Below are 14463 nucleotides of genomic sequence, written 5' to 3'. Positions count from 1 at the left end.
AAGCTTACAGGGCCCTCAAGCCATGATTTTTTTCCAGGAAAATTACTCACTTGACATTACCCCGAAAAATAGGACAAGGTTTGTCACACCTTTCCATGAAAACCAATTTTGGAAAGATGTTCGATTTTCATTCCATGCAGTGAATTGAGAACGTGTTTGAATTAACGGTTTGGCGGTCAGACAAAAACAAATTTACATGTGGATGGATATAGATCCGTTACGCTTAGCCGTCGAAACCCCAACAGATACAAAATATGAATATGCTGATTTGCGATGCCCGGTTAGGCCACACCAATTTAATTTCTTGGTTAACGGATTTTTCTAGAAAAATAATGGAGCGGGCGGGCGAAAAAAAATAAAATAAAAACTGGCCTAGGCATCCTATTATGGCCCAAAATGGTACGATAGGAGCCATGAAGTCAACACACCAGGCTGGTTCAAAATTTAAACTATGAATTTTGAACTTTTAATGATACTACTGCATTGAAAGATGGAATGACTGTAACAAGTAGTAAGAAAAGGACTGTTTTCAACTGTTCAAGGCAAAAGATGATCATTTTGCAGTTGATTCTGAATTTTTATTTTTATTTGCAAACCAGAAAAAAATGAAGCGGCGAATCCGTTAACCAAGAAATTAAATTGGTGTGGTCTTATCAAGATTAAACACATTAAGTGTCAAGCACTGAATTAGAGCTCTGGCAAAATTCCTAGAAAAACTTCGCACTCTCAAATACCACGAAGTGCTCACTTAAACATTTCCTGAACCAAAAAAAAATTCTTTCATACTTCCGTGTGCTGAAATCTGGGCATAGGTCAATGAGGAAATGACCTCTAGAAGCCCTTCACTTAGCAGAATTCTGATTGAGTTCCTAGAATTACTACTAGAAATGACAACCGTTCACAAATAAATAAAATTACTGATTGAACATGTAAACAAGTCTAGAAAGGCCTTGAGACCTTGACTGTTGTTTTTCACAAATAATATTGTAATATGATATTATAAGTTTGATAATAATATGCTGAAAATGTTATGTTGTTTGAGGTAAACAACGTATCAAAATACAGAGAAACCTGGCCAAATTCCTAGAAACTATTAATAATTTACAGAACCTGAAAAATGAAAACAACATTTCTTAGTAATCTTAACAAGTATTCTATGAAAACAATGCTATGTACTGCTTGGGCTTATGTAAAGAAAGAGAAGACCTTGAAAGTTTATTGAATTAAGTCGAATTCTGGCTGAGTTCCTAGAAGCCACTACCACTTTTGATTTGTCTAAAATTAAAAAAAACACTGCGAAACTTGAAAGAGCTGTACCCATCTCCACCTTTTGGGTACAAAAACATGTATTTTGGAGTAATTTCTCCCTGCTGCCTTAATACTGTAAGTTACTAACATAGAAATTTGGTAGCCAAACAGCTACTTCAGTGTTCTGAAGGTTAAAACAACAACATATAGCCAGTGGCATAACCATACCTGAATATGTGACCCTGAAATGATACAATGATAGCATCAGTAAGAATGATGCAACCCTTGAGCTCTATGGCAACGTTCCAAGTTCCTTGCTTATTTGTATGTAGCATGTATATGGGTCATTGTATCTAGGAAAAAATGGCAGGCAAAAAATTCAAAAACACCATACATACTCTGCTCAAAACAGCCAACTGAATTTGTAATCCTCACATCCAGATGTTATATAATATCACAGACAGTATTACGCCAAGGCATGTCTGCATCCAATGTGCCAGAACGTTTGACCCATTATAACACATTTTGGGACAGTGCAAATGCCGAAATATTTGACCCACGTTTTATGTTTGCGAGTATCGAGTGCAGGTGCCACAACGTAAGTCGTTTTGACCCGTTTTAACGCATTTCGGGAGTGCAGGCACCAGAACATTTGACCCGTTTGGACATCAATGTTTTGGGAGTGTAGATACCAGAACATTCGACCCATTTTGATGCATCTGGTCTAAGTGGTAAACTATAACCAAGTGACTAGCCCACAATGTTAGCTCACTGTCTTTGGAACAATGGTCAATGCAGAATTACACACTTACAAATACATAACAATTGCTTGCAAATTAATATTTTTACATGTAAATTGCAACTCCTGGGGGTTGTCAAAAACAACTTTGAGTAAACAGTTAGGTGTCAATCAGATTAAAGATCTCCCTTGAGTAAAATTACACAGTGATTTTGCAATTTCTTTTTCTCATTTTTTACTTACACGAAAAACATATTTATGTTAGACTGTGATAAAATTCAGCGGCGTAGCTGAAAAAAATGTGCACTTTTGTGTAAAAAGCACCAAATTTGGCACACATGTAGTTAAAAATGTATTCTATTTACATTTCTTAGCAAATCTGGATATGGAGTGAAATAAATTTATTGAAATTAACAAAAAGAGAAGACAAAAAAGCTTACTGGCATTTCTTCTGCCTCCATTTCCGTGTCTAGAGAAGGGGAGGGATCGCTCAAAAATCCGGTTTCCTCCAAACCTCTCAGCCTGTCCTCGCCAGCTTTGATCCGCTTCCGTATCGGGGAGGGCGGCGGATCGCCAGTTCCCTTCCTTCGGGCGACCACCGCAGGAGGCCCGCCGATGCTCTGGACACGCACGGTGGATGTAGACGTTCCCTGGGGTTCCATGCTTCGTGACTAGAAGACTTTTAGCGTTATCGCATCACGTTCAGACCGGCTGCTTCTCAGCTGTCGACATTATGATAAGGGTTTATGATCAAGAGATAGACAAAGAACCTAGACAAACACGACCAGCTTTAGCACGCATAGATCAAGGATGAAAAATATGACTCACACAAAATGTGTTTGCGACATTGACAAAGACATGTTTCTAATGCAGAAATACATTCTATGCTCTCCTATAATGATTTTATTGGAGACAGTGGCATACTATATACCAGACGATAAAAATTGGAGGGGCACACCCACATTTGACAGGCGTTATACGGCCGACCGGTCCCATGCAGATTACACGTGAGATCTAGATCTGTCATACATGTGGGGGTGGGAAAAAATGGGGAGGGGGGCGTTGTTGCAACACGGAACGAAACAAAACGTATGAACTAACCTCTTGATTCTGCCTCAAACTCGTCGATGTCTTGCGAATGAATGGCAAGAAGTCGTGTCGGTGTTTTAACCGACCGCTGTAATGCACACTCTCCAAACAACACACAAACAAGACAATATAGCGAGTGTTGTGACCTGCGCTCGGAGCCAAGAAACATCTATGGGAACGTTTCAAATTCCTTAACAGGAGGAAAGATTTCTGTGAACACCTCCAATTCTGCAAAACACATTATCATTATATCAACATAAGAAGCATAATGTTGACTTTTAAAACAAAAAAGTGTATTCGAATCTTATTATTTATATTTTGATTTCATGATATGAGATTTAGATGAAAATATACCCTTATAAAAGTGAATACTTTGAGAAAACAACATAAAGTCTGGGAAATCATTCCTGTAAGGTCACCAAATGGTCCGAGGAGCCCTCTGACCAATCACAGAGCGTGCCGGCTAGATGATGCAATGCCTTGTAACTTGATTGACAGCTGGTGGGCGGGGTTATCTCAGGAGACCTCTGCGATCAGGAATGCGAACGGATATTCCATGACGTAATTTCCGCAATATCGATTGCCAGTAATTGAATTTTGAGCACGTAAAAGAACTCGTTTTCCGGCTATTGGATTTATTTACGGAGTTGAGTGACTGTCTAGCGTTCGAATAGCTAGGGAATTAGATCTGTATGGGGTAACCAAATGGTTCTGTGACACTGGATTTGAATGTGTGAGGAAATGATATTTCACTAAAATTTGCCGCTATATATATATACGTGTGACAGATTTTTTTTCATAGCAGACATCATGAACTCAGACCTGTTACCTAAGTCAAGGAAATTAACTCAGCAAAAACAAACTTTGTTCAATATTCCTAGAAGTCCCCACCCTTGAGTGCGTCTGAGTGGCATCCAGTCAGTTTCCGCATAGCTCTGATTAAATGATGCGGAAATTACTAGTACCAAGTACTTACTTCAGCAAAGCCACAGTATATAAGTAAAATTTATGGATGACATCCTCCGAAGAGTCCAAATCTAATGCGAGCGGGCGAAATAAAAAACAAGGTGGGCCGAAAAAAAAAACAAGTTCCCACAATTCAAAATTTTTACTGGTTTTAATTCAGTAGGAACATTACATATACACAGCCAGCATCACATGTCACTGCATCAAAATAAGAAACGAAACATTAAATCAGAGTTTTTTCTTGTCTCCTCTCTTCATAGGTATCTGCCATCCACCTTCCGGCATGGCAACAGACATCTTTGCCCATTTTCGGCATGTTGACCACTGTCAGATCTATTTTTCTTCCTATTTTTCTTTATCTTAATCACAGACAGAGAGCAAGAAAGCTAAATTGCATTCCATGGTACAGATATTGTAGTGCATTCAATTTTTTGAAAAAGCTCCGGTCTACTGGAAACTAGAAAACAGCTGCAGTTTGATAAGGCCTGCTAGAGGGGGCAAGTGGACGGGAAATTTGCATCCAAAATCCCAAATACAGTTGTATTAGTAGCAATGAGAAAATAGACGCCAAAAACAGGGGTTTTTTTTTACTCAATGAGAAAATAGCTCGTTGTCAGAAAAAAATACATTTCTTACATATTTCTTCCATTCACTCATGTTGTTTTGTCCATGCATGGAGTTACAAAATGTATAACTCTATGGTTCATGCAAAAATATATACGTAGTTTATTTGCAAAATCATGCCCTAAGGCTAATTGCTTTCACAGTCAAAGACACTATTCGGTACAATACAATAATAGTAGACAGACAACTAAAGTCTCCACCAGACTTCTTTTGCAGGCTGAATAAATCGTAGAAATTGGCCCAAAAAAGGGTATTACTAGAGAAGGTAGCCGGCCATCGACGATCAAATTGGAAAAACTTCAACTTCTACTACTACGCTAGCTATTATGAGGGTTGACTTCTTTATACAATGTACAATGTATTAGAAAACCAAATAACTTTTCACTTCGATACGTAACTAGCGGTCACGACGATGTCACTGACGATATCCTTGGCTTGGTGACCCTACTCATCGGATTGGTCTCCCAATACAGTGCGGAGTGTACTACTTTTGGATTGTATGGGCGGGGGTTAGCGCGAACGCAGACCCCCACTATCATAAATTACGCAGCCGAGTTACCCGCATTTGGGGTAATCGATGGGGTCAGCCCGACCGGAGTGCAATGGTCAGGCCTCGCTCATGACGGACAGCCTTTCCCGTTTTTAATTGGGGTATAACAAAATCAAAAAAAGAGTGAAAACTAGACAAGAGAGACAGGAGGTTTTTTAACTATTTTCTTTTTTTTTTCAACTTTTCGACGTGACAGAGACACAGCCTTTCTGATCACTGTGCCATCTCTGCCAGGTAAGTATGAACCTGTGAAGTTCACTGTCAACCGCCCACTTCAACAAACTCGAGCTATCTGTTGTGGTACATAGATTCCATTTTGTGCAGAAAAAACGAATCGATCAAGTTTATAATTTGATTTTTCATTTCGTGTTATTATATTTGTCATTTGATTTTTCCGTTTTGTTATGTTTTGCAAGTGCCTTGTATTTTTGTACTTATGCCCGTGAGAACTTACTGTACATGAATGTGCAGCTGCATAGACTTGACTTTGTGGCATAATTAGGTGACGTCATGCTCTCGCGTGATCCCGCCCAAACACGCGAGAGTTTGCAGCAGATAGGATCCAGCTGTAGCCTCCCTAGCAGGCTCCTTGGTGGGTGGTTACTATTGCGAATACATGGACTGCACACATTTCCATTCCATTAGTCTATACATACAAAGAGTTTGGTGGTGAAAAATGAATTCTACTTCTTGATTGAAGAAGAAGAACGCAGTAGTATTCTCACCTTTAGGTCGACATTGAGCTGGAGTGCTGATATTATATCCAGTCTACAGGGGCGAGCTCGAGGTACGTCCAAACTTGCGACGCTACGACGCGATTTGCCTCCTGACGCCATCTTTCGCTTTGGAATTCCGGAAAAAGGCAAGGTGGGTATTTATCATTAATAATAAACAAAACAAAGCGCTTTACATATGTGTGCTGTAGTTTAACTCAATTACACGTCAAATTAAAGCAATTTACCACTTTGAAATAGAATGGCACATAGAAATTGCAGCGGGATACATACTTTTTCTTTATTTATAATAAAATCATTTGAACCTAACTTTTTACTAGTATGAGAAATTCACAATACCCAGCTTAAACACTCCGACCAATCTAATCTGGACATTGCTCCGAAATTGGTACATTCCTCACAAAATCGGACATTCCTCCAGGTTTGAGCGTACACTCCTCCAGGTGAGCGGACATTCCTCCAGGTTTGAGCGTACATTCCTCCAGGTGAGCGGACATTCCTCCAGGTGAGCGGACATTCCTCCAGGTTTGAGCGTACACTCCTCCAGGTGAGCGGACATTCCTCCAGGTTTGAGCGTACACTCCTCCAGGTGAGCGGACATTCCTCCGGGTACACTTTTAAATAGCCTCCGGATAGTTGGGCAGTCCTAACTGTATATCATTTTATACAACCTAAATAAATAAAAAAATCTCCCTATGCTACTGTCTAAAAATTGCGACACTTGTTGAGTAAGCAGGTAGTGACCTTTGACCTATTCCCGGTCAAACTGTTTGGAAGTGTTAAGATACACAACTGAAAATCTAGATGAGTTCTGTGTCCTGTTGCGCGTCTCAAGTGTCATTCTCACGTCTTGAGGACTTCAAATCTTTAGCAAAGAAGCGTCTACCTAGCGACGTGTGGGAATACTACAGTTTTCCATCGTGTAATGGCTTCACAATTCAGGAAAATGAGCGGGCTTTTCAGAGGTACGTATTAAAACGTTGAGTGTCTCATCCAAAAATAGCAGTCCCTTTCCCATCTTGAATGTATACGTGGACAAATTGCGACAAATAAGGAATGTTTGCCCCTTTCAAACAACATTGCGAACTGGTAATAAACGTATAATAGCAAGTGTGGATATATCAGTATATGTCTTACAGACGCAGATAAAGTTACATGTAATTTGATTGAATATCAATGCATCCATATGTTGCAACTTTTTAATTAGCCTGGGCTTTTCCAGCTTTTTGTTTCGTTTGTCTCCGAGTTTAGGTAAACATTTCTATGATATTTTGATACTTTCTTTGCATTGACACTTCAATTTGTTAAAACTTGGATTGTTAATTTTTAACTTTCATTCTTGCTGGAAACAACTGTGTGGACTTTGACCTAGTGAACGTTGACCTCATTCAAGAGGGCGCACCTTGTAATGCTCTCTGCATGTTCTGTATCTGTATCTGTATCTGTATAGCCGGTAAAACCGCCTTTCGGCGTAACACACCAGCTTCGCAGGCACGCGGCGCGGCGGCAGCTGGCTATATTACACCGATCGACTTGTTACACCTAACCCTTGAACTTCTAGCTCTAGACATTGTTTAAAGCTATCTATTGACAATGCCCCTACTGTACTTGGTGACAGTGAGTTCCACTCTGCGATAGTTCTAGGAAAGAATGAATTCTTGAACACCTCAATCCTTGGTTGATAACTCTGGTACTTGAATGCATGGCTATTTCTTGTTCTCTTCTGGGCTGGTATTAGGTACTTAGTAGTTGGGACATCCACCAGTTTATTAGTCATTTTGTACATCATGCATAGTCTAGACATCTTTCTTCTGTCTTCCAGTGAGGTCCACTGTAGGTTTCATGTTGATGATCTTTAATAATATAATAAAACTTTTGCTGACTTTATAAGTTCAAAATGGTTCAAACATTGTTCATCATTAATGCCTTTAAATGTTAAGTTTTTTAAAAATTACCTCATCTCATTTGACCTCAAATTACCTCAATTAGCTGATTGATTGGCTAATTGATTGACTGGTTGATTGATTTATTGATTGATTGATTGATTGATTGATTGATTGATAAATAGAAAGCCCCAAAAGTTTCTTGTTTCAACTTTATGTGCATATTATCCAGTCATCCTTATGACTTCTAACTGTTCTTTCCTCCCTCTAAAGTTTTTGTACATTTTGCAGATGCAGGTAAAGGTACATCTGCAAGAATGTTTTTTTACCAAACATTCATTCCTCCCACTTAGGTAAAAGCTCAAGTTGTAACATTTGCCCCGGTGCAGCCTGATACTCTCAGGTCTCCATCGTTCCTCCCTGTTTTGGCTAATTTTGTAACATTTTGACTACCCAGGTACAGATTGCTGCCACGTGTCCTTCGTGATGTGTCCAGAGTGGACACTACAGCCACCGTCCTGGGCAGCCAACTGGACATGCCTGTAGCCATCGCACCGACTGCCCACCACTCACTCGCACATCCTGATGGCGAAAAAGCAACAGCAACAGGTTAGCTGTCATTAGCTGTCATTAAAGAGTTTTCTTATATTTCACTCCTTTAAATGCTACATGGAGTGAAATATAAGTGGCCTATGCTCCGCATGGAGAGTAAGTAATAATGCCACAATATCCAGGGTGCCATCCTTGTTATACTGACCAGGATGGTACCTACTAATGCCACTTTGGGAGCTAGAGGAAAATAAATTATGGGATGGAATGGTCTATTTTGAATGGGGGTGCCTTTTGTAGATTGCATTGTCACTTGAGATCAAGTTGATATATTTAAGTTGGAATACCGGTAGTTCCTTTTTGGTTAAAATTCATTTCTGAGTAAACAGAAATTTTGGAACAGTCAAATTTGGTAGAGTTGACAGATGGGGAGTGAAATATAATGCATTTGCTTGCAAATACTGCTTTAATTTCCAGTTATGTTTGATGAGCTGATTGGTATGATTGTGATATTGTCGTTCAACTGAAACATGCTAATAAAGTTTCTTGAATTGTTCTTCAATGTAGGTGCAGCGTCTGCCAACTCAGCCTTTGTGCTCAGCTCTTTCGCCAACTGTTCCATGGAGGACATTGCCCAGACCGCGCCGCATGGCGTCAGGTGGTTCTACCTGATTCTGCAGAACGATCCCGACCGTACCAGAGAACTACTCCAGCGAGCGGAGAGAGCGGGCTTCACCGCGATCTGGCTAACGGTGGACCAGCCGCGATTCCAGTTCCAACATCGTCCAGAAAGTGAGATGAAGTCAGCAGAAGGTGTGAGGTATAACTGCTGCAGAAAACATGAAATCAAAGATTTTTTATGTGAATTTCTTATTTTACTCCTAATTATGACTTTTTCACTATTCTGTCTATTTTATTGCGTGGCATCGGTGGCCAAATGTTAGAGCTTTGGACTCTGAAACAATAGGTCTCAGGTTTGATACTCACGGTGCCCCAACTTTGTGCCCTTGGGCTAATCTGTCAGAATGTGTGCCAATACACACTACGGATTTGGTGCACCAATGTGCCAACATCAGCACATTTGCCAACAAGAGATGTAAAATTTGTCTATTTATAATATCCCACTGGCTTCCATAAGGCATGAATATTACAGGAAACTGAATATGAGGTACCAGTAACTTTGCTTAATTTTCCTCTCAACCTGCAGGGAGTTCAACCTACAACTCAACCTTCCTGTCAGTCTGTGGTTATACCATTTCCCCCTCACTTCCTGTCACTTAACTAACTTCATCCCAGCCTGTGGGGAGAATCTCCAATTCAACCTTCCTGTTAGTCTGTGGTTATACCATTTCCCCCTTCACTTCCTGTTACTTTACTAACTTCATCCCAGCCTGTGGGGAGAATCTCCAATTCAGCCTTCCTGTTAGTCTGTGGTTATACCATTTCCCCCTCACTTCCTGTCACTCCAATTCAACCTTCCTGTTGGGTCTGTGGTTATACCATTTCCCCCTTCACTTCCTGTTACTTTACTAACTTCATCCCAGCCTGCGGGGAGAACCTCCAATTCAACCTTCCTGTTAGTCTGTGGTTATACCATTTCCCCCTCACTTCCTGTTACTTTACTAACTTCATCCCAGCCTGCGGGGAGAACCTCCAATTCAACCTTCCTGTTAGTCTGTGGTTATAACATTTCCCCCTTTATTTCCTGTTATTTCCTCCTGCAGGCTTCCTAACCTGACGTTTGACGATGCTCCCGGTGACGCTCGCTCCCCGGAGTTTACCGCGTACTTGAGGGACAACGTGAAGCAGCCAATCACGTGGGACGATGTGGTCTGGTTGAGGAAGAATACGTCGCTCAAAATTGTACTGAAAGGAATTCTATCAGGTCTGTGTATAGATACATGTATTGTGTATGACTTTACCTGACATATACATTTGTGTTTTTTACTTTTTGTGTTTGTCTAGATAGAGTTAGCCTTGGTTCCATCCTGGTTAGTTTACGTCCACTCCCACAGTTGCTACCACCAACCAATGGTTGGGAGCGGACGTAAACTAACCAGGATGGAACCCAGGCTAAGATAGAGTAGGTTGACAGCAAGTTTGTGGGGAAGATTGACAGGCAGAGTGTCGGGGGGTAAAAAGGTCCTATACGCAAAAAAATTGTTGCTCATTACAAGCACCGGGATACGTTTTGAAAACTGTCTATTACAATTGCCAATGACAGTTTTCGAAATCTTATTCAGTTACTTGTCTAATTGCAGTTTTTTTTGTGTTGCCGTTGTTATGTTTTGATTAGGCCATACCAATTTAATTTCTTGGTTAACGGATTCGCTCGCTTCATTTTTTTCTGATTTGCAAATAAATATAAAAATTCAGAATCAACTGCAAAATGCTCATATTTTGCCCTGAACAGTTGAAAACAGTCCTTTTCATCCTAGTTGTTACAGTTATTCCGTCTTTCAATGCAATGGTATCATTTAAAGTTGAAAATTCATTGTTTAAATTTTGAACCAGCCTGGTGTATTGACTTCATGGCTCCTATCGTACCATTTTGGGCCATAATAGGATGCCTAGGCCTGTTTTTATTTTTAATTTTTTCGCCCACCTGCTCCATTATTTTTCTAGAAAAATCCGTTAACCAAGAAATTAAATTGGTGTGGCCTTAACACAAGGATATCTTTGCAGCTGAAGATGCAAAGGAAGCTGTCAAAGTTGGTGTTGACGGTATCTGTGTGTCCAACCATGGAGGCAGACAACTGGACGGAGTACCAGCTTCTGTAAGTTTTACTGTTTGACCATGTGTAGTCCAGTGGTTAGTGAACCAAGAGGTTGTGAGTTCGAATCACCTGAAACAGCATCCAGATTAAATTTGGGCAATCCAGGTCACTTTGGGCAAAGTCTCCTTTTAACTGTTTTCAGCTTATACTAAGTACATAGCCAATATTTTGCGAATAACTTCCCTGTCACTGTACGGATCATAATGACCCCCCAGCTAGAGTCGCCATGCATCGTTGAAAATAAAAAAAGATCTGAAAATTCTCAATATTCAAAAAGAAAATCTCAAAATTTTCTTAAAAGATTTTTCTCAAATATCTAAGATAGATAGATTCACCCAGACGTGTTCTGCAAATAATGCATCTTGATACTAGTAACTTTTGTTATATTGCCTCTAAACCCTGGTAGCACGGTACGTGTGCACTACAAAATATTTGCCAATATGCAATTTTCTATATGCCATGGTGTTAGGTTGGACGTACAGGTCTGTATCTGTATCTGTATAGCCGGTATAACCAAACTTCTAACTTCCAAGCTATCTAATGGTCTGGACCTGAACCTAAACCTTTGGACTTCAATCCGGACCTGAACATGAACATGAGTTTAGGTATGCAGCACTAATACCTACCCCCCTCCCCCCGCCACTCCCAGATTGATGCACTACCAGACATTGTGCGTGCGGTTGGCGGTAAGGTGGAGGTTTACGTGGACGGAGGTGTCCGGACTGGGACAGATGTGCTGAAGGCCTTGGCGCTGGGGGCTCGATGTGTGTTCATTGGTCGGCCTGTTCTCTGGGGACTTGCAGCTAACGTAGGTTTTTAAGAATATATATATATATATATATACTAGTTATCATATACTAGGTAATAAGTACAAGTCTAAGGCCACACCAATTTGATTTATTGCTTCTCGGATTTTTTCAGAAAAAATATGTATATCTGAATATCTTTTTATATACTCAGCCCACTAAGGCCAGTCTTATTTACATCCTTGATTGCAGGGTGCAGAAGGGGTCCACCAAGTTCTACAACTGTTCAAAGAACAGCTCAATCTGGCTATGGCACAGGCAGGTATGTCAAAGACTCATGTAAATCTTTTCTTAATGTCTGTTCTGGTAACCGTTTGTTCTGACACCCCTATATGTTCCGACAACACTATGTTCCAAGTAATCCTTAAAGTCATTTTAAAAATACTTGCTGACAGAGCTATACTGACAACTCTTTGTTCCAATGGGGGATCCTAACCACACTTTACGGTAAATTTTGGAGTGCTTATTAGTCAATACCAAGCTTAACACTTATTTCAGGAAAGCTGGCAACACTTAATGGTAAACTAACTTGTAATCTAATGTAAGGCTTTGGCAATCATTGAATTGTTCTTTTGTATCAATGGGGTGTCTGGTAAAACTAGTCTGAGGACCTTGGACGCTCCATTTTGATTTTTGGACAATCTGGCATTTGACTAATGCAATACGAAGAATTTTTCAATAACGCTTTATTATATTGAATTTAGGATAACAAATTACCTGGAATTAAAATGACCAATTATGCCTTACGAAGAATTTCTCAACAACGTTGAATTAAAGCGACTGAGTACGATTAACAGTAAATTAAAATGGCTCACTATACACCCAACAGAAAAGGGCATACCAACCTCCAATACCCCAACGTTGTAACATAGGGATGTTGGACAGTCCCTCAGGACAGTATCTTATTTGTTCCTCTCCTATTCCAGGCTGTTCGCAGCTGTCTGACATTAAACCTTCACTGGTCATACATGAGTCGTACTACCTACATGGCCGTCACTGGAACACTGGAACACTCAACGATTAACCATCGGAAGAACTAAGATTCCATGTAACATCATCCCCATGTTAGTGGCCCTATTTCAGAGAACTATAATTCAAGCGTAATTATCATAGCCAGCCGACATCGACCAATCAGAAGGCTCCATTTCCCATTGGTTATCAGGCCATAACCTCAAAAGTGGTTGGTTATTAGAATAATTTTTGACAATTTTTGAACCGTACCATTATACAGGGGACAGGACACTAACAGTAGTGTTAAGATTTGTAGTATTTATCTATTAAAAATGCAGTTTATTTTGAATAATTTATTTGAAAATACAACACAATTAAAAAAAAAATTAAACACACTCACTCTGTGGTTCATTCGGTGGTTTTTGCACCTGACCAGGGATTATTTCACGATATACACCTTGGGGCAGGGCATTAACTCTTTATTTTTACCGGTATTTATGTTTGCTTGTGTGTTCATACGTATAATTCATTTCAATGCAGTAGAGTAGTGGGAAGGGGGAATTTTGTCACCACAGTCAGAAGACATGGGATCTCCGACCTCTAGTTTATTGGTTGATTGATGAATTGTATTTATTGACTTTTAATTAATTTCTCTATTATGTTATATGTATATTTGTACGTTTGATTTTAATGTATATACTGTATGTTTGCCATAGCCCATTTGAGGCCAGAAGCAAATAAAGTTCAGTCAGATTACCATTAACCCCAGGCATCATCAGACAACTTACATAATGTGTCATCATTACATCAGACCGGTACATCCACTTACAGCATGTGTTGTCTTTCACTTGTCTGATTTCCTGTGTTCGGAGCAACAAGTTGTACACAGGTATGTCTTTAACGGGTCTGCCTATTTACCGGTTTAACTACATCTTTCTCCTCTCCTTTTCATCACATTTATTGAACTCTCACAAACCCTTTCTATCTATATATATATTATATTCATATTCACCTGATATTCATCTAATCCAGATTGGGGTAGCGACAAAAACGGCCATATATAAAAAGCTAACGATCATTCCCCCACAACCTCTGCTTGGAGAGTACCGTGGCCTGACGTTGTGCCCTTGGGAAAGAATTTACACGACTTCCCCACCTAATCTGTCTAACTGTGTGCCAAAACACTCTATACTATATCTGCCTATCTGTGTTTAAAAAAAACTACGGATTTGGTGCGCCAATGTGCCAATATCTGCAAATTTGCCACCGAGAGCCGTTAATTATTTTTATACTTAACCAGAGATTTTTTAATGACTGTACATGTAATAAAATTTAATTCGTGGCATGTTGGCCTTGGAGCCGAAAAACTTGCCTTTGTGGGTAATGAAAATAGTCTTGTATCCAGGCTGATTATGCGCGACTTCTTTTGATTTCCGCAGACATCGACAATGATTCATCAAAACCAGTCTATCCGGGTTTTAATTGTCTGTTCCTTTTTATTTCAGCTGCGTTCATTTGTCTGTTCTCATCAGAACGGCGTTGATCAT

The 14463-nt window shown here is 39.9% G+C and overlaps 2 protein-coding genes across 2 annotated transcripts in view; one reads left to right on the top strand and one right to left on the bottom strand.

The window, feature by feature from the left end:
* Positions 1-3278, bottom strand: part of LOC109479510 — a 14494-nt gene extending 11216 nt beyond the window's left edge. Inside the window, exons 1-2 of the mRNA XM_019781482.1 lie at positions 3089-3278; positions 2428-2709 (exon numbers count right to left, since the gene is read on the bottom strand). Of these exons, the coding sequence (XP_019637041.1) occupies positions 2428-2649 (222 nt within the window). The 5' untranslated portion in view covers positions 2650-2709; positions 3089-3278. The remainder of the gene's footprint in view (positions 1-2427; positions 2710-3088) is intronic.
* Positions 3279-6716: 3438 nt separating this feature from the next.
* Positions 6717-13145, top strand: LOC109479514 (hydroxyacid oxidase 2-like). The gene is made up of 8 exons (XM_019781489.1): positions 6717-6915; positions 8291-8442; positions 8950-9202; positions 10107-10267; positions 11068-11159; positions 11809-11967; positions 12158-12227; positions 12892-13145. Exons 1-8 carry the CDS (start codon positions 6755-6757, stop codon positions 12987-12989), a joined length of 1146 nt encoding a protein of 381 aa, XP_019637048.1. The 5' UTR covers positions 6717-6754; the 3' UTR covers positions 12990-13145.
* The last annotated feature ends 1318 nt before the right edge of the window (positions 13146-14463 follow it).

This window comes from Branchiostoma belcheri, unplaced genomic scaffold (assembly GCF_001625305.1).
Source record: "Branchiostoma belcheri isolate BF01 breed outbred unplaced genomic scaffold, Haploidv18h27 scaffold49, whole genome shotgun sequence".
NCBI classification, from domain to species: Eukaryota; Metazoa; Chordata; class Leptocardii; order Amphioxiformes; family Branchiostomatidae; genus Branchiostoma; species Branchiostoma belcheri.
The sequence above is the reverse complement of the archived record's forward strand: the minus strand, read 5'-3'. Positions and strand labels throughout refer to the sequence as shown.

Coding starts and splice junctions, on each gene's coding strand:
- LOC109479514 (XM_019781489.1), top strand. CDS start 6,755: ATGAGTTCTGTGTCCTGTTGCGCGTCTCAAGTGTCATTCTCACGTCTT. Junction 11,968..12,157: donor TCTGGGGACTTGCAGCTAAC/GTAGGTTTTTAA, acceptor CCTTGATTGCAG/GGTGCAGAAGGGGTCCACCA. Junction 12,228..12,891: donor TCTGGCTATGGCACAGGCAG/GTATGTCAAAGA, acceptor CTCCTATTCCAG/GCTGTTCGCAGCTGTCTGAC.